Genomic DNA, 19,582 nt, shown 5'->3' on the forward strand with positions numbered 1-19,582 from the left:
GGACGAAGGTTTATTTTTTTTTTGTACCTTTTTAAAAGGATCAGCTAAAAGTGCAGTTATATTATTAACCCACATCAATAAGAATTTGAGATTCATAATACAAGTCTGTACAGTATCTGTTTACTGTTATTAATGAGAACAGCTGATTAGTTGGAACGCTCGTGGCCCCATAATCAATGCACGTGTGGCCGTTTAAAGCTGTCAATTAAATTAGCCAATCACTAACTTGTCTATTCCGATTCTCAGTTCCAGGGGTTTGATTTCATCTGCCCAACAAATCAAAACAACAGAAGCAAATGGGGTGTTCTAATAAATGTGCACAAGGCTGTAAATAAAATATTTTTAGAATAGATCAGGGAAATTCATGAATACAAAAAATGAAGTGCAAATCAGTGCTTATTACCCCTAGTTTATTTCTCCGAAATGCTGCGTAGAACAGGAGACAGATTCGAGCCTGTTTGTGTGTGCAGGAGCTCGTTGAGGTGCATTTGAAAGAGCTGTCAGCAGTTTCGCTGAACAGGTTTGTGCTGTTGTGGCTGTGGGACGCTGTCTGGGTGCCTCTGGCACTTTTCCCAAGCGAGGCATTGAGAACAAAGGATTCTGTTTCTAAGAGGCTTACAGGGAACTGAGAGAAGAAAGAGTGTCCTCTCATAATGACTGACAGGCCTTGAATAAATAACCCATCATTCAAACCCCTATGGTTTTACTGTAGCTACGTGTGATAAGACAACAATACATTTTCAAATGCATCACTTCCATTATATATATATATACACACACACACACACACCCACACACATACTGTATATTGTAGAATTAATTGACAGTATATTATTACAGTATCTACACTAAAATATATGTTGAAACAATTCATTTTGGTTTCATTTTGTGTGTGTGCCGAATACAATAAAACCTCTACTTTGTACACTTAATGGGCCCTGCATTTTTTGTTTTTCTCCTTAATTTATAAGTGTTTAGGTCTTTTATTAACAATTCAACTCTAGGTCAGCAGACAAACACATGCTTAGGTTCACGCTACAGTTTTACCAAATCATTTTATCAGCAAAAACAATTCCAATTGACACTTGTATACCGTGTACATATCTGTAATTATTTACCAATGAAAGTGTTTTGTGGCAATCTCGTTTGCTGTCGTTTTTTTGTCCTGGAGGTTTGGGGCTTGACTGTCAGACACAGGTTAAACAGACAAGCAGAAAGGAGCCATCAGAGATCTCCCTCACTGCTCTGCAATAGGCACTTCCCCAGTCTTCCCTTGAGTCCTCCCTCTCAAAACGAGATTGTGCAGCATTTGTTTTGGTGGTTTACATGAGGGCCCACTAGGGGCAATGCTAGAGCACGGAACAAACCGATACCTTCAGATTAGCTCCAATATTCATGCTGCAAACATGATTCTTAATGTGAAATACCGATGAAGGTTAGACATTGTATTTCTACAGCAGTGCATGGTCAGTGCAAGCCAACTACTTTATTTTCACATTCAGTATTTTCAACATACACACACGTAGTAAAAAAAAATATATTAAAAAAATATATTAAACCAAAAAATCAACAATACCATGATTTATTGTCCGATTACACTTCACTGTAACTGTTTGCATGGAGTCAATCTATCCAAAAAATGCGTCACTATTTATATCAATAGTGGATGTTATATTCACAGTGTTGATTTTGGCAAAAGCACGTACGATTTCTGTAGTTTTTGTTCATCTCAAAAATAACACTAAGCCTTGAGTTATGAAGGGCTGTAAGTCACCGGTTATTTCCATTTCCGTTAAATTATATATATAACACATTTTCCAAGTGCTGAAAGTCATAGTTGACAGGCAATTCTATCAAAGTACTTTGAATAAAAGCCACAAAATTGCCATTACATTATCAGACTAATTTCCTGTCATCTTCTTTATCCTGTCTTAATTACATATTGCAATACACACAATAAGAAAATTATTAAAAAAGACATGTTGTTCATTTCATATATAAAAATGAGGCTGAAAAAACTAAACCATTTTCTGTGTCCAGCGAGAAGCAGCGTTAGGGTTAGTCCTCAATCACCCTGGATCCCACACACCAGATTGGCAGGAACAGCGGTGTCTGTGTTGTGAAAACAAGAGAGATTAAATCATTGAGCTCCCAGCAAGCAACGCTACGCATTTACACCAGGGCTGCATATTTCACCTGTTAATTAGCAGAAATCACTCTGTTTAGCGATTTCTGCCCATTGTCCTGTATTATAAGTAGGGCTTGAAGTTTTCAGGTGTTATTTTTGATCACATGATGTCCCTTTAAACTTATTTCCCAATTAAACTCAGAAAAAGTTGTTAATTACAAAACAATGCCCTTGTTTTTACCTTCATATCTTGACTGAGCCCGATTCTGTTTCGCTTAATTTTTTATTTCAAACACATTTTTATTTCTAATTGCTCATCGCTGGCCCCAATTGCATTTCATTCTTGCAATCACCTAGTTTATCATTGTGCTTGTGTTATTTTCACTCGTTTAACAGAGTTGTCCTGACAGATTTTCTTTTCAGCATAAAATACCCAGTACTGAGTGTGCACTGATAGCAAGACCATCATTTAAAATCGCCTTGATTCGTAGCTGAGAAAAAAAAAAAAATCTTACACCCAGTCTTTAAATTAGTAGTGTTCTCTTTCTTAGGATGCAGAGACAGCTTTGCAACTACTAATTAACATTTAAAGGGAGGTAGAGATTTGGCAAATAAAAATGGAAAAGTTCAAGCCCTAATTGTAAGTCAGCCTTTCAGCCTTTGCTGAAAATTGTTAAGATTTAGTAATCTCCTCGAGACCTTGAAGATCACCATATATGCTACTTTATACATCACCTAGAAATGAACTCTCAAATTGCCACAGAAGAGGTTTATATTGATTCTTGGATCTGTTGCTGAGGGTAAACATTGCTGTACAGTAAGTTACCTATTTGAGTAGGCTTGGGTAGGTTCAGGTTGCTCATAATGATGACAAACTCTTCCATGCTTTTAGTTAGTCGAGGGTTCAGCCTCCTCTCTTCGTCCACTGTAGACATTGTCATTCCTGAGAGGCATACAAACCACAACAGCATCATATTCTTTTTGCAGAATATGTACCAACTTAAACAAGACGCCTCCTTTAGGAAAAACTTGCATGCGAGCACTTAAATCACCAACAAAAAACAAGCAAGTCCCATTCATCCACGTTCACGGGGAGAGCTATCAGCAGGGCCATCTGTATCAACAGTACGTACAGAGTGGGATATATAGGGAATGGCAATGTATAGTTTAATGAAAACTCGATACGTGGTACTTAAGTCATTCGGTAAGCAAATTAGATATTAGTATCATTGTAAAGTATATTAAAATGACTTACAGGATGTGAAATGTTCTGTTCAAGATTGACAGTGTGATATACAGATGGATGTACACAGAGAAACACCTACATATATGCTCGACCTTATTTATGCTAAATAATGTTTATACCACATTTCATGCCAATTGGATAAGTGTTTTGTTTTTTTTTTCAAGATTTACGGAAAAATGTTTAAATTGTGACATCCATGCCGGGGATAAAAAGGTGGTATTTTTTTATTGAATATATTTGTAGATGTAACATCTTAACAAGGCTGTGTTGTTTTTCTTAACCTTTTTGAAGAGATCACATCTTTATACACCTGGTCACTTTATGAGCCCTCAAGTCTTTATACTGCTGTCCTTATTCAGATCAAAGCAGAGTATTTTCATTGCATCGGATGTTTTCTCTCACCTTTGTAGTCATGAGCAGGGTACACAATACACCACTCAGGCAGGGTGAATATTTTGTCATGGACAGACTTGTACAGTGTTGTGGCAGAACCTAGGAAAAAAAAAAAAGAGAAAAAATATGGTGGTTTTATTAAACACGAAAAAAAAAATTAAAACAGAAATGTGCTCGATTGTGCTGTCTACAGACACCTATACGGGCTCCTGCACTCTGATGCAAGCAAGTACAAATCAAGCATGATTTATTCATTATTACATAAACTTTAAAAAAAGGGTGACATATTACAAAATACATGTTATATTGTTTTCGGTGCATTTCATAGCATTACCAACAGATTACCACCTTGTACAAAATTCTTTATTATGCTGACACCTGGTGGATGTAATCTGTATTACACAGAAAAATGAACAACGTCCAAATCACAGGACACCACCATTGGTTGGGAAGTCAGTGGCTTTCAATTGCTTATTTTTACTATATTCTGGCGTTCAGAATCATTCGGTGGGGATCTGGGTGCTGTTTGCTGTCATAGAGAGACAAAATGATTTGTCAAAATGTGCCTATAAATTGGCTTTGAACTGGTTTGCGCTGGTAGAGTTGAAAGGCTGTTCAGAGATAGCAGATTCAGAGAAAAACTATAACTCAATATCGGAAGAAGAGAACCCAGAAGCACTCAGGAATGATTAGAAACACCACACAATAGTACGGTATGTAAAACAGTGCAAGCAAAATGACACTTCAAGCTAACCTCTTTAACAGGAGACATTTCTTACACAGAGAGTGGCTAGGATACAGAATGGGATACCTAGCCCTACTGAATCAATTGGGTTCCTTTAAGGCCTGACTTGACAAAGTTTTGAGATCAACCAGCTGCTTGGAGCCGGATGAGTGCTGATAAAAAAAAAAAAAAAGGATCGATTCACTGTTATCCTCAGCGGCATGATATTTTGGTACATCTGAAACTAACATGTAAAACCGAGGTCCTATTGTAAGCGACTCTGCAGCAGCAGCAGTTGTGATGCATCGCTCACCCCCTAGTCTCTGCAAGTCGCTTTGGATAAAAGCATCTGCTAAATGACGAATTAATGTAACCACACCGAACAGCACAGGAGTCCCTTCCATCAGAGCTGAGACGTGCTCACCTTGCTGGAAATCAGTTCGGCCGCAGCCTCGGATGAGCAGCGCGTCTCCAGTGAAGGCCAGGCTGTGGTCATTCAGGACGAAGGTCATACAGCCGTCAGTGTGCCCTGGGGTGGCTCGAGCCTCCAGATGCTGAGGGGGTGAGTTAGAGAGAACAATACTAAAAACAGCGGAGTCACTGCTATACAAAAGGCAAACCACCACTACCAGCTTATAAACCATCTTACTTACTGTTCTACTTTAATTTCTACATTTTTATAAAACATGGGTCAGGTTTGGGGTCAATTCCTGATTTTCAATTCCAATTCCAATTCCAATTCCAATTCCAATTCCAAGTTCCCTCTCAATCCGTTTTGACACCTCATTGATCAAAATAGCAATTAGCAGTATTTAAAATGAGCTTCTCACAGTGGCAACAAATTACTTCAATTGAAGTCACCGTTTGCTTGTCAATTAAACTGGCTTCATATCTGGTGTCTTGGTTTAACCCCTGCTACTTGACTGGGCAGAGACTCACGAATCTCCCGAATTTGATGCGGTCGCCCTCTTGGATAGTGATGTCAGCTTTAGCCCCGCTGTCCTTTGAGATGATGCTCCTGCACCCTGGCACCACCTTCTTCAAGAGCCCTGTGCCTGTGATGTGGTCTGCATGGCAGTGAGTGTTCGCTGGACACACCATGCAGACAGACAGCAAAGTTTAGTTGGTGGCAAAAAACCCAGAACTTCAAAACACCACATTTCCCTTTTACAGTTCCACCTCTGATCCAGAGAAATCAATCAAGTACGGCAGTAATTGTACATCGCCACATCAGTTAATTTAAATGGATTATTGTGATATCACTGATGGTGTGTTTATGTCAGTGATCGATAATCATATTTCTTTGCGTGCAACAATATGACAGTCGTCTAAAGCTAAAATGCCTAACTCAACCACATTATGGGCCTAATTTTCAAAACTTTGTAAAAGTGGATTTTACTTAAATGTTCTCACATGCGTCTGTCAAAATTATAGACCTGTTGTTTTCTTTTAACTCAGTTTAATACTCTGTTTTGCTTAGTGAAGTTAAATAGACAAGCTTTTTTTTTTTCCAATCTAAAAAAGACCCCACTAGACTTCCCTTTCAGCCACTGTGTGCAAAATTGTAAAACCTTAATTTTCCTATCTATGTATCTATTTCATAATGCATATATGGTTTTCATAGTTATGACAGGGTGACTTCTCAAACTCCATAGAGTTCATACAAACTGGTCTGTTGTTTGAGCCTGAGAGACACGCACTGGCGCTGGCAGAAGCCAGACTCAGACACATCACACCGACCTGCGTACAGGAGTCTGAGTCCGAGTTCTTTCACCAGCTTGGCATCCCGTTCCACCTCTTCCAGAACTGGGTCGATCAGAACCGCCTCTCTGGTCTCGCAGTCGGCTAGCAGGTAAGTGTAGGTGCTGCTTATTGGCTCAAACATCTGCCATCGGAAGAGGAATGAAGTCAGGATTTAAAGTATTTAAACTCCAGTCACCCGAGGGCCGCAGGGTCTAATGGTTTTCATTCCAACTTGAGCTCTACTAAGTTATAGTGTATCTAATTATTTGTTCAATTGCACAGGTTTAATATTTTTTTCCAGTTGACGATTTCAAAAAATTGCACTTGATTCAAGGTACACTAACTATGAAACATTGGAGAGACGTGCTAAATGTGTCCAGTTAATCAAATAACTACACCGATTAATTAATTGAGCGCTCAGGTTGAACAAAAAGCCTATGCATACAGTTAACCCTTTTTAATATCCCCTCAAAGGTCTCGACCAATTACTGTGCCCATAAGCTAGGCTGACGATCTGGAATTCACTAATAATATGGCAAAACTTTTAATAAAATGTCTATGAGATTAATTTAAACATTGTTCAGTCATTTTTATTTCAACACACTGTCTATTGCACTGCATACGTACAACATATTAAAAACACAAGCTGTAAACAAACACAGTGTATGTTATATTTTCCTACTGAACTTTGCACATTCAAATACTGTAAAGCAAACCTCCTTATCTTCAGTTCTCATTTTGTATGGCAGTTAAGTGATAAATCAAAGTGAGATAATAAGCCTTGGGATATTACAAGGAGTCTGTCCCTACATAACTCCAAATACCTTGTGGCCATTTTAATGTGGAGACAACTGAGCTGCTATTTGTATTTCCGGGTCTGATGGTATAATTGTTAGTTACGAGCAGATCTAGGTTAACTATGGGCACATGTAAAAGACACCACAGAATGATATATTTTGTGTAAACAAGATGGGAATGCAATACAGTTTTAACACCATAAAGCAGTACAGTACGAATATATATATTTTTAATTACCTCTTGTGTAGAATACAGTATTACAGATTTGGGACAATATGTACAAACTCAAACGTACCGTACATCTGTCTAGGCTACAAATGTTTATAAACATGTTTGTTTCGCTTCACCAGTTCCGAAATTCTTATAAAAAAAAAGAGCTGTTTGTTTATACAGACTACAGTACAAACTTACCTGCCTGAATATAAGTCCTTTCTGCGCCGTGCGTTGACAGTAACTTCTAGCAAGTATAGTGCTTTGCGACGGTAGAGACAACCGTTGTTTGCTGATAAAAGCTGGCTTCAGCCAGGATTTAATGCCACTGTTGTTCCCGGCTGTCCTAAAAGCCAGGTTACAGGCCAAGAGAGACCTTACACGTCTGTATACTGGAGAGCCCATCGCGGAATCCGCAAGGAGAGTCTGCTGCTTCCAGCTCAACGGACGCTCCTTCTGGTTAATATTTAACTCGAGAGCCGTAGGATCAACAGCAGGTCCTCGTCAACAGCATATCTGACAGCCGGCATGAAAGCTATTTGCAAAGTCTTGTTCAGGTTAGTCTAAAGGGCGCGTTTCCATTTATCTTTTTAGATGATTAGCGCCCTCTATCTGTAGTCGTTAGTCTCCCTTTGATATTTATTTTTGATATCTTCTTTATTAACATCCCTAGTTTTCCTGTATCCTGTATATATTCCGTTAATGTATTTTCAGTCTCCCTTTACTCCTTCCCTTTTGCCCAACAAACTCTTTATGTTTAATTCATAAACCTCCACTTCCCTCAGCCTCCTCTCCAATTTCCTTCTCTGCTCCACAAATTTCTCGCACTTTAATAAATAATCTTCCGCTGTTTCTGAGACTTTACATTTTTCAAATAATCCATTTTGATGTTTCCCCAGTCTAAATACACACTAATTCAGAGAACTATGTACAATCCTTAACCTATCTAACGATCTTTCCCCTTTCCTTCCCAGTTCCTTATTCACCTCTTTTACTATGATAAAACCTTCCTTTTAAACTTTCATCCCATTTCTCCTGCCATTCCTTTACTATGATACTTACAAAGTCTCCAGACTAGTAGTTATACACAGTGAAGCAAAGAAGACTCCTTCCTTTCCAGACCCCTCTAGTGCTGCAAAAAAGTATTTTAACGGCTTCAATACACCCAATAAAAGTTCAGCATTAGAAAGCATTACCGTATATGAATGAAATAATATCTAAAAACGTGGCGTTGATATAAAATATCAGTTAACTAATGTGTTCTTGTTGTTCATATTAGCTTTATGGAACTTTCTGTATCAAGCGATTTCTTAGAACAGAAGTTTAACGCATCAAAGAACCGGGTCTTCAGTGTTTTTTTTTTTTTCATATCTGTACCAAATTGCTCTTCAGTATCTTTGTATCTCAAATGCTTAATCTTAACAGCTTTTCTTAATGGTACTTAACTAACTTCCTCATTAGCCTGCTGTCTGCACTGTGCAGACTGCAGAATACCCAGCTACAGCAGCACCCTGTTCAATGCGCAATGTTTTGTGCCATTACTCAAGATAGACTATACAATACTGCACAGTGGTTTTGTACGACTGTATTGCCTAATTAAACGTCGTTGTTGATCTCGTGCCAGACTGTTAAGAACACAGTACGTGACTTTGACCACGTCTTGGCTTTTGTTATGGAGAACGGGCCAAGGTGTATTTGAATGGTTTGTAGATAAAAAATAAGTTAGCATACGGGTTATATTTAAAGATGACCGGATATTTGGCAAAGCAGATGTTCTTACTGCAGACAGTAATGATGTCGGATGAAGGAGAGTGCTCAGAGGGATGATGTTAGCACGCTGTAAAGACTCACCCATGTAAGTGTAAAATGTACTGGGGATACTTAAAATTTTACAACATAATTCTATCAATCTCACCCGTCGTGCATTCGGTCTCAAATGAAGTTTTAAAACATGGAAAAGACGCATTTCTATTTGAAAAGATCGTACTAGACCAGCTAGCTCTGTTTCCAAGCCATTCTTACAGATAATACTGCACAATATTTCACCTTCCGTGTGTTTTATCCTGTTATTAAGCAACCCGATGCTTGTCTTAATGTCCAAGGAATTGCAGGTGTACTGAGAGTAAAGCATAGAGGACACTGAAAAAGGTTCTTTTCCTAGTGTAGTGCCTGATATTTTAAAATGAAAATGGGTGGCCTGTCTCATTTCTGGGGTAATACACGTGTTTATTTTTAGTTGCTACCCCTAAAAATACCCCACCCCCAGGAAACCAAGCATTATACACACAAACGGCAGTGCCTATACTGTGTACAAATGAATTGACATTTCATTTTCTTAATTTATTTATTTGAATTTATTTTCTTGTAATATTTTTTGTCTAAAAAAAAAAAACTAAACAAAACATTAACAAACATTTAACAAAACACTAAACACATGCAGTACTCTTGAAACTATGAAGGCACAGTTTCCTCAAGACTGAATTATTAAATTCTTCTGAAACGATAGGAAAATATGTATTTTTGGAGGTGTCGGTGTAACATTTCTTGACTCCAGCGGTGTTTTGAATCATGGGATGTCTTTGTCAGCCTGCCGAGACATTAATTAATTAATTAATTAATTAATTAAAAAAAGAAACAATATTCATAATTGATTTATTTAAGGAGTTATAGATAATGACAATTTATAAATCCACAGCTATGGCCGAAAGTTTTGCATCGCCCTATAGAAGGAACTCATTTTGCTTCGAATGAAACCTGCTGAATAATGTGACGTTAACATATTGAATTACATACCGCTTTGTAGTTTTCCCATATACAAGTACTTATAAAAAAAAAAAAAAACTGACAACAATTGAAAAATATAACATTTCGAAATCTAACATGAAATACTACTGTACTGGCTTCCGGCAGACTTTTGCGATATCGTTTTGTAGTTTATTTGATTACATGATGTTAAATAAAATATCTAAATTACGTTTATATATATATATATATATATATATATATATATATATATATATATATATATATATATATATATATTTAAATTATGTCTCAATCCTAAAATTCTAGGTGATGCAAAACGTTTGTCCACAGCTGTAATATATTTCAAGCGCTCTCCAGGTTTTTGTACCTCGTTCTGTAACATATAAAGGATTTTTTTTCTCCTTTCAAAAAATAGGCGTTAATCAACGACTGGAGGTACAGTAGCGCCTTGAAAATATAACCATGAGGTTCAAATGTTTCCAGCTTGCACCTGATTCAGTGTAGACTGTACTGAGCACTTTGAAGTTTGTGCTAATACTAAAATACAAGTCTCCAGGCAGCAGAAGTGTCCGGACAGCATTTGTTACTCTGCGTGTTGAGGAGACTCGCCTGTATTTTGCGGTAGATCCAGTCCAGAAGTTCGCTGACGTTGGTGTAGACCCCCGGGCGGTCAAGCCTGCCGCAGCCGTCCCCCCAGCTCACTATCCCCACGAGCCACCAAGACTGGCCGGATTGACAGACCAAAGGACCCCCGCTGTCCCCCTGCAGAAACAGCATGGTATGCAATCAGTCGCCCTGAAAGAAGCTCCAGCCAAGGCTTTGGAATCCATCTCTTATCCCTAGTGACGGGTGTATGGATGGTAGAAGGGACAGTACTTTCTGATGGACAGATTTATCATTTTGCTTTGAGCTTGCCTGAACTGAACAGCCTTTTTCATTTGTGAAAATATGATCTTTGAACTTTGCCATTCCCATCTACTCTACATGTAAATAAGACATGACTATAAAACACACTCATTCTCCATGTCAAAGACACTGGATCCTATTCACAAAGCTTATGCTATAGGCTTAGACTATGTGGTCCAGTGGTTAAAGAAAAGGGCTTGTAACCAGGAGGTCCCCGGTTCAAATCCCACCTCAGCCACTGACTCACTGCGTGACCCTGAGCAAGTCACTTAACCTCCTTGTGCTCCGTCTTTCGGGTGAGACGTAATTGTAAGTGACTCTGCAGCTGATGCATAGTTCACACACCCTAGTCTCTGTAAGTCACCTTGGATAAAGGCGTCTGCTAAATAAACAAATAATAAAATACACGTCATGTTTTAGACAACGGTTCTAAGTGGGTAAAGCAAAAATAGTCATACCCCAGTAAAAGCATAGCAAAGTGTAATAAAACATTGTGAAAGCATGGCGAAGCATAGGCAAGCATTGTAAAGCTCACAGAGGTATGGTAAACCATATTAGAAAAAACATGTCAAACCATGGTAAACTATGGTCAATCCATAGTATATAACAATGGGAAAATTTGATTAGGGTAGTTTGATTTACCTATAAAGAACCATTGTGATTTCCGTTTATACAGTAAAATATGAAAGCACGGTTGCTAGTGTTTGGCGACTTCTTGGCAATATCTTGGACCGTTAACACCCAAAAACTAACATTTGGACACATGGTATCACCATGGTATAAACGCAAAAGACACACCGTCCGCACCTCTGGAATGGCTGGGGTCCTTTACCTGGCAAGAATCAGTCCTGCCGTCCATGTAGCCAGCGCACAGCATGCGTGGGGTGATGTAGTTTCCATAGACATCCACACGGCTACACACAGTGCTGTCGATAAGCTGGACCTGGCCTTCTCTTAACACGGGGGAGATGGGGCCTGTGGAGGGATGAGGTGGAAGAGACTGAGACAGAAAGTCTTAACCATGGCTTTGGTATCCATTTCTTATCCCTAGTGATGGGTATGGGGTCGAAGTGGCAGGACTTTCGTATGCACGTCTTTGTCCAATTGTGATGCAGCTTGGTAGCACTGTTATTTACCATACGTTATTGAGAGTATTGGATTCTGAGGATATAAGGGGTTATCTGTCTGTCTGTATGTCAGAGCTCTAAATACAACGCCGTGAACAATAAAGAGCAGACCCACGACCTACACAGTATCTACAGCTTAGAGGCCAATTCATAATCAGTGCAACACTTGTTTTGTATGGTTTTCTATTCGACTGTTATTAAATAATATTAATATTGTAATTATTATTATTTATTTCTTAGCAGACGCCCTTATCCAGGGCGACTTACAATTGTTACAAGATGTCACATTATTTTTACATACAATTACATTTTATTTTTTACATACAATTACCCATTTATACAGTTGGGTTTTTACTGGAGCAATCTAGGTAAAGTACCTTGCTCAAGGGTACAGCAGCAGTGACCCCCACCTGGGATCGAACCCACGACCCTCCGATCAAGAGTCCAGAACCCTAACCACTACTCCACACTGCTGCCCACTGCTGTTGTTATAAAATGTCATGCAAATTATGAATCCCCCTGTACATGCGAAAATGTACAGAAGGACAGGATCCTTAGATGGGACAAGTATTTTAAAGACCCATACCCCCCTCTTCAGTGTATCCCCATCCAGATATCCAGCAGTTGGAGTTTAGGGGGAAAGTCTGTCCATAGCTAGGAAGGCACACCGGCCGCACTGTGTCTGCAACGACACAGAGAAATGAATGCACGCCAACAAAGAGAAAGGGAAAGAAGCATGTCTTTCCAAGCAGGCTTTTAAATAGTCCTCAGAATGGGACACGCGTTCAACAGCGAGGAACCCGAATCTCACCTGAGAAGCGTACGTCGACGGTGGTGCGCAGCATGGCGATATCGTAGTCGTTGTTGAGGTGAGTGAAGCTGGGGTGGTGGTAGACCTCTAGCGCGTTGTACTGCCCTCCTGCCGGCGAGCCCTCTCTGCTGACGGAGCCCACCAAGAGAGTCCACTTACCAGCCGTCAACAGGTTGTACCTGCAACTCACACATCAAATCGTACAAGCAGCTGTGACTAATACCAAGAGATGCCTGCTCAGCAACCTCCCTCCGCCCCCTGCTGGTCAGCTGATAATAGTGACTGCTAAGACTGGTCCGCACTTCAGTGTGGTGGCATTCCTGGCAATCTAGAATGCAGAACAGTTATCCCACCATGTGTATTGACAGCACATGGGTAACAGACTATGTCAAGAAATGGATGGTGTTTCGAAATTGTTATGAAAGTAGAACTCGAGCAGTTAGGTGGGATATATAGCAGTGTGGAGTAGTGGTTAGGGCTCTGGACTCTTGACCGGAGAGTCGTGGGTTCAATCCCAGGTGGGGGACACTGTTGCTGTGCCCTTGAGCAAGGTACTTTACCTAGATTGCTCCAGTAAAAACCCAACTGTATGAATGGGTAATTGTATGTAAAACAATGTGTAAAAAAATTATGTAATTGTATGTATACATAATGTGATATCTTGTAACAAATTGTAAGTCGCCCTGGATAAGAAATAAATAATAATAATATATAAGTGAGACAAGCTACCTGAATCCTCTCCTGACGACAGACCATCTCCATACCTGAGCTTTCTCCCAGAGAATTAGGTAGCTGATCATTATCTGAGTTCAGTTTAAAACTAAGTCACACATTTGTTGTGTCGAACGATAAATATTTCCGTTATAGATGTGTAACTTTGGAATGCTGGAATCAATAAATGGACACTTACTAACACAGCAATTGGTATGGTGTGTACCCAGCTGCAGACATCAAATTAGTTTAGGTCTGGCTTGTAAACTCACAGTGCAAAGCAGTGTGCCGCTGTCATGACCCATCGTGCTGACACTACCGAGCCCCCACACACATGCCTGCCTTCCCAGCGCAGACTGGCCTGCCAGGGCCACCGTCCAAGAGTCGAGGGGTTGCCACCCACAATGCGCTCAGTAGGTACAGAGCGGTGACCACAGTCTGGGAGAGAGCAAGAGAGAGAGAGAGAGAATTCAAAAACAGCCAACAGCTCTCTATCCAAGGATAAGTAGACATGCAGACATAGATCCTGTTGGCTCCACAGTTATTGAGACAGTATGATTTAATACCTGTTCTCTCAAAGGGAGATCTCTGTGGCTGTAGAAGAAAGAGTTTATACAGTGCTGGCATGATTCTCCTCTTCACACGAGCAGTGACACACAGGTGGACACGTTATACCGGCCTACTCACCTGTGCATTGCAGGGAAACTACTTCATTGTTCGGGCAGGCCGTGCTAAACAGAACACCAAAATAGAACAGTAATTATTGAGGTTTACTCTTTCTTTCTTTCTTTCTTTCTTTCTTTCTTTCTTCCCTTTCTAGTTTATTCTTATTGTCTTTCCATCCTTCCTTCCTTCCTATCCTTCCTTCCTTCCTTTCTTTCTCGCTCTCTCATTTTATTTCTTTTGTTTGTTCTTTCTTTCCTTCTTTCTTACAAAAGAAACTGTTAATAACGTGCTTAACATAATGTTTTCTGTGCAGTTAGTTTAGCTGCCTGGTGGTCACTCACACTGGCTTTAGCAGTCCCTCGAGAGCGCTGCTCGACCCCCTCTCCTGAATGGAGGCCAGGTCACCCAGGTCCTGTGACCCCAGCGAGTTCAGGCTCACTGCCTGTGACACGGGGTGACTGCAAAACAAACACAATCCTGCAATCACAATCCACCACAAAAAAAACATTCTTTACCATCTTTCCCCGTGCTGTACCCAGTTCCCCTGTGCTGTACCCTGCTCCTCTGTGCTATACCCTGCTCCTCTGTGCTGTATCCTGCTCCCCTGTGCTGTATCCTGCTCCCCTGTGCTGTACCCTGCTCCCCTGTGCTATACCCTGCTCCCGGCAGTAGCAGTGCTAGGGAGAGTACCTGTTAAGGCCGAGTTCCTGGCAGGAGAGCCAGGCCAAGGTCTGGTTGAAGCCCTGGTGACACACGCTGTAGTACTTCTGGTCAGCCGGGTTATAGAGGTGCAAGAGCGAATTCCCACCCCACAGCACCACTGGATTCCTGTACTCTGACCACAGTAGAAGGAATGATTAGACACAGGCAGGCTGCCTCATAAAATGTGGCTTGAAAACCATATGAAGTGAAGATACTGGTTACCTCCATTAAGACATGTCTGAACCCGCTCCTGGTTAAAATACCCAACGCGGTAAAAATATAATAACGCAAATACTGCATACCATACCAAATACCATCTATAATACTATAAAGAAATAATCTAGGTTTACTAAAGAGCCTTTATATTAATCTGTGTTGTTTATTCCGGTAATGGCACTGTAAGAGAATGCACCAATGCTGACCTTTGCTGGAGTTGTTGGTGTCATTAAGGTACTGCTTGGTCAGGCAGGGGGCAGTAGAGAGAGAGGAGCTGCAATTCCCACTCTCTCCACAAGGGGGAAATAGATCCCAGCACGGTGGCTTCTTCCTTGCAGGAAAACACACAAACTTCACTGCAGGACAAATGGAAATGAGAAAGTTCACAAGCATGCTTAACACAATATACAGCCCTGGCTAAAAAGTTTGCATCATCACCCTAGAGAATGAACTCATTCTGCTTTCTTAAAGTCAATCGAAAAATTGAACATGAAATACTACTATTATGGCTCCCCTGGTGGACTATGCTCATCCCTGCAGGTGTCCGCTCCCCCAATCCATGGCAACATTAAGCTCTGGGCACAAACCTGCTACCCTCACTCACCTTGAAGAAGGGGTTCCACCACATTTCTGATGCTATGATGTATGAGTGAAAGCTGAAGTCCTTACCGATGAGGCAGATCACCAAGGCGACAGCAAGGAGCACCAGCAACACCAGCACATTGATGGTGAAGATCTGCAAGCCCTGGGGGGCAGTAGGCACTGAAGGGGCATCTGGGTCCACGCCTCCTGTATGAACATAATTTTGATTTATCTTTTATTTAACATCATGTAATCAAAGAAACTACAAAATTATATTGTTCAAAGTCTACCGGAAGCCATAATAGTAGTACAGTAGTATTTCATGTTAGATTTCAAAATGCCACATTTTTTTTTATTTTGGGCAGTTTTTCATTAAGTGTATGGAAACATTTTTTCATGACTTTCACAAAACCAGAGATACTAATTACAAATGAGCTTTGAGAAGCCGTTTTGATGGGTATACAGGCGCAAAAATTAAGCTGGCATCTTACCTTCCCCCTCTGACAAGGTCTTGGTTGGCTCAATTGGGATGCCCACCTGCCCTGTGGCGCTCGATGTCTGGGGGTCTGTGGGGGGGTCTATGGGGGAAGAAGCAGGGGCTTCCAGGGGGGGTTCTGCAGGTACGGGGGCCAAGAATGGGTCTTCTGTCAAACTGGGTGGTACCACCTAAATGTTTGGGGGGAAATGTAGAGATTTTAGCATTAATGTTAAGACCGTACAATAGTTATTCCAGAAATGAGCCCCATATGCAAAAAAGTAGATATCTGTCGAGTGTTCTGCAGAGCATCTGATGTGTTTAGTGTTTGTATTAATAATGGCTGATAAAAATGTAAATCAAATAAATAATCATATCAAACAATGTATTGAAATCATCTCACCTGAATCGCAATGGTCACGGTAGCACCTTCTGTGAAAGGGAGAGGTTCTGAATCCTCAACCTGCAGCGAAAAATGAATCCATGAATTCATCCACTCTATGGCCTACCAAAAAATGACCTGTTATCATCAAAATGTATCAATTTCCAAAAAAGGCAACGATTCTGATCAAGGGCATTTATTGCCCTCAAATCTTATTTCCACCACTGAGAGCGACAAGGATATTTGCTCATCGTGGTATCACAAAAATGTGTTTCTGCGGTGGTGACTAAGAAGACTGGTGCAACATTCAAAGTGATGCCAGTATTAGCAATCATCGTTGTAGTAGGATGAATGAAGGCGCAAGTTTTATCATAGATCTTACCTCAACAGGGCTGTGTTCACTGCTAGCTTCTCCGCTAGGGGGATCTTCTATAACTTCCTGCTACAGAGAATGATTGGAGATTAAATGCATACATAGTCAAATATATTATTTACATCAAGGGTTTCTGGTGACATTACAAAGCATTTTTTTCTACCCAATTTGCCTGTAAGACAGGGTGAAAAAGACACTGAACAGGGGGTATACTTTGGGTCACACAGAATTTGATACACATGGAAGAAAATGTAAAGGTGACAAAAATAATGTGCGGTGCTTACATTAAAGGTGAACGTGACTTTTAGGCAAAAAGCCCACATTATGCACCCTTTTATAAACCACAGCCATAAGGGAAATAGAACTACTCACCTCAACCATTCTGATACTTATTTATTAGGCATTCCAGACACCAGCAGAAAAGCAACACCTGTCATCAAAAAACAGGTAAAAAGGCCAAGCAGTTTACTTATGCAGCCTCTTCATTGCCTTTGTATTGCAGTAGACATTGTACAGATGTATTCATAAGACGTCCTAGTGTATAATAGTGCCTGTGAGGATAAGAAAACACCACCATATTCAACCTTCCTTAAGAGTCGGGTCAATATATACTGGAAGTCAAAACCTCCATCACCACTTTGAGTTGTTTATCCCACTTAAACACTTCCGATTCAGCTGATTTGAAATGACATTGCTGAATACGTAACAAAAACATATATATAATATAAAAAATATATATTATTTTCAGAGATCTCAAGGATTGCATTGCAAGACTTGCAGCAGACATTGTGCAATCCCACCAATGCATCTGAAAGGCTTTTCCATTCCAGTGCTTTGTAAGACGCGTTATAAAAACACTTTAGGAACACTACGCTGGTTTTTTAAAGCGTTTGATTTTCAATTGGCTGCCGTGGATTTAGTGACTAGCAGTTCCACAGTTTTCTAACTGATCCACAGTCTCGTGGTGAATCCACAGCTCTTTGTGCAAATCCAATCATCGGTTTGAATTGAAAGATAAACCAATTGCAATATCAAGGGGTGGCCTTCCTAGAAATGTTTTAAAACCAGATTTGTGTTCCTTTATCAAATAAGTCAGTTTCAGATCGCGCTATGCAGCAATTTCAAAGTTAAAAAGTCAGTTTGATGAATTGCTATAAACGTGTGCTGGGGTTTTACATACCACCTTGATATCGGATTCTCTACGGAAACCAGTAAATGCGTTCCAATTCCCATACCTTACTGGTCGCCAGTGCACCAGCGGTTGCTGGAATTGCCACTTACATAATCCAAAAGAAATATAAAATATACATTAAAATGGCTTACGGATCAGCGAATCTCCAGTCTTCTTTTCAAAACCACTTGCATTCATGTTACCTGCAAAATCACCTCCATATTCTTCAAAATGAAATGAACTCCCAGCTCTTCAGAAGGCAATGGTTTGTTTCTTTCCTTTCTACCTGGCTGAGCTCCTGTGTTTCAGGTAGAATAATAGCATGATGTCATCACTGTAGGCTCCTTTTGTAAGTAAAGGCCATCTTGGTCTATGGGGAGCAGTTTCAGCTCGGCTATGAATTAAGTAGCTTGGGTTATCTACAGATAAGGTTTCTCCAGTCTGTCAAAATGATACCCCTTGCTACTGGAAACCAGGGCAGATAGATTTACACAAGCTGCTATTACAGTATACTACTCCTACTGACAGAGGGAGCCAACACTGACCAGGGAATAATTGCTATCTTTCTGTTATGAATTATAAATAATTGTCTGATATCATGACCACCATGTGGCCAGCAGTGTGGAGTAGTGTTTAAGGTTCTGGACTCTTGACTGGAGGGTTGTGGGTTCAATCCCAGGTGGGGGACACTGCTGCTGTGCTCTTGAGCAAGGTACTTTACCTATATTGCTCCAGTAAAAACCCAAATGTATAAATGGGTAATTGTATGTAAAATAATGTGATATCTTGTAACAATAGTAAGTCACCCTGGATAAGGGCATCTGCTAATAAATAAATAATAATAAACAATCTTGTGCATGTTAACATGGTGTGGCTGTGTGTTCCTTTTCTCTTACTCTTTGAAATGAATTGCAGGGGTGGCCTATTAAAGTCATCAATTAAATCAGTCAACCACTAATCTATTTTGACAAGATTTTCAGTGCCAGTTGTTTGATTTCATTTGCACAACAAATCAAAACTACAGAAGCAATGGGGTGTTCTAATACATTTGCACACTGCCGTATGTGTAACTGTAACAGGTTACAAAGCATTAAGTCCCTGTAACTAGATACAGTTTTTTTTAACAGATTTCTTTTTTTAAGTACCTTCCCCAGCACTGATAGTAATATACCTTAGACACCCTGGACTGGGAGAGCGTGTTTGCCAGAAGCTGACACCCCAGGGCTGGTCGTGTAAAGGGGAGTCATCAGTTTGACACAGCGAGGTGTTGCATTATAGATCAGATTGGCATCAGATGAGAGCCCAGGCTTTGATACTGGATACAGGCCAATGCATAGGGTTACTGCTGACACACAAAGAGTCAGAGCTAGTCAAAGCCTCTCACATTTCACAGAGAAGCCATCTTTTCCATACCGCTACTGTATTTGAAATACATGATAACGAAATGCACTA

General features: G+C 40.3%; 2 protein-coding genes across 4 annotated transcripts; both read right to left on the reverse strand.

Moving 5' to 3' along the window:
- Positions 1–1,566: 1,566 nt before the first annotated feature.
- Positions 1,567–7,809, reverse strand: LOC117964786 (persulfide dioxygenase ETHE1, mitochondrial-like). Of its 2 annotated transcripts, none has more exons than XM_034909488.2 (7): positions 7,444–7,809; positions 6,232–6,376; positions 5,431–5,579; positions 4,916–5,045; positions 3,777–3,866; positions 2,955–3,071; positions 1,567–2,112 (listed from the first exon to the last, which is right to left on the reverse strand). In XM_034909488.2, exons 1-7 carry the CDS (start codon positions 7,645–7,647, stop codon positions 2,066–2,068), a joined length of 882 nt encoding a protein of 293 aa, XP_034765379.2. In that variant the 5' UTR covers positions 7,648–7,809; the 3' UTR covers positions 1,567–2,065. The 2 variants fall into 2 exon arrangements, with proteins under 2 accessions (XP_034765379.2, XP_058866846.1); XM_059010863.1 differs by lacking the exon at positions 7,444–7,809 and adding an exon at positions 6,951–6,986.
- Positions 7,810–9,634: 1,825 nt separating this feature from the next.
- Positions 9,635–18,554, reverse strand: LOC117433808 (transmembrane protease serine 3-like). Of its 2 annotated transcripts, none has more exons than XM_059010864.1 (16): positions 18,334–18,554; positions 17,332–17,510; positions 16,969–17,028; positions 16,608–16,667; positions 16,221–16,395; positions 15,817–15,936; positions 15,354–15,503; positions 14,920–15,064; positions 14,571–14,687; positions 14,251–14,294; positions 13,836–14,001; positions 12,853–13,031; positions 12,628–12,723; positions 11,747–11,889; positions 10,618–10,770; positions 9,635–9,829 (listed from the first exon to the last, which is right to left on the reverse strand). In XM_059010864.1, the coding sequence occupies exons 2-16, from the start codon at positions 17,338–17,340 to the stop codon at positions 9,809–9,811; spliced, it is 1,638 nt and encodes a 545-aa protein (XP_058866847.1). In that variant the 5' UTR covers positions 17,341–17,510; positions 18,334–18,554; the 3' UTR covers positions 9,635–9,808. The 2 variants fall into 2 exon arrangements, with proteins under 2 accessions (XP_058866847.1, XP_034765477.2); XM_034909586.2 differs by having other exon boundaries at positions 18,283–18,554.
- Between the last annotated feature and the right edge of the window lie 1,028 nt (positions 18,555–19,582).

Source organism: Acipenser ruthenus, chromosome 41, assembly GCF_902713425.1.
Source record: "Acipenser ruthenus chromosome 41, fAciRut3.2 maternal haplotype, whole genome shotgun sequence".
NCBI classification, from domain to species: Eukaryota; Metazoa; Chordata; class Actinopteri; order Acipenseriformes; family Acipenseridae; genus Acipenser; species Acipenser ruthenus.

Coding starts and splice junctions, on each gene's coding strand:
- LOC117964786 (XM_034909488.2), bottom strand. CDS start 7,647: ATGGGCTCTCCAGTATACAGACGTGTAAGGTCTCTCTTGGCCTGTAAC. Junction 5,580..6,231: donor ACTCAGACTCCTGTACGCAG/GTCGGTGTGATG, acceptor TGGTGTGTCCAG/CGAACACTCACTGCCATGCA. Junction 5,046..5,430: donor GCATCAAATTCGGGAGATTC/GTGAGTCTCTGC, acceptor TCACCCCCTCAG/CATCTGGAGGCTCGAGCCAC.
- LOC117433808 (XM_059010864.1), bottom strand. Junction 14,002..14,250: donor AGTTTCCCTGCAATGCACAG/GTGAGTAGGCCG, acceptor GCTCTCTCCCAG/ACTGTGGTCACCGCTCTGTA. Junction 9,830..10,617: donor GGATCTACCGCAAAATACAG/GCGAGTCTCCTC, acceptor ATGTCTCGGCAG/GCTGACAAAGACATCCCATG.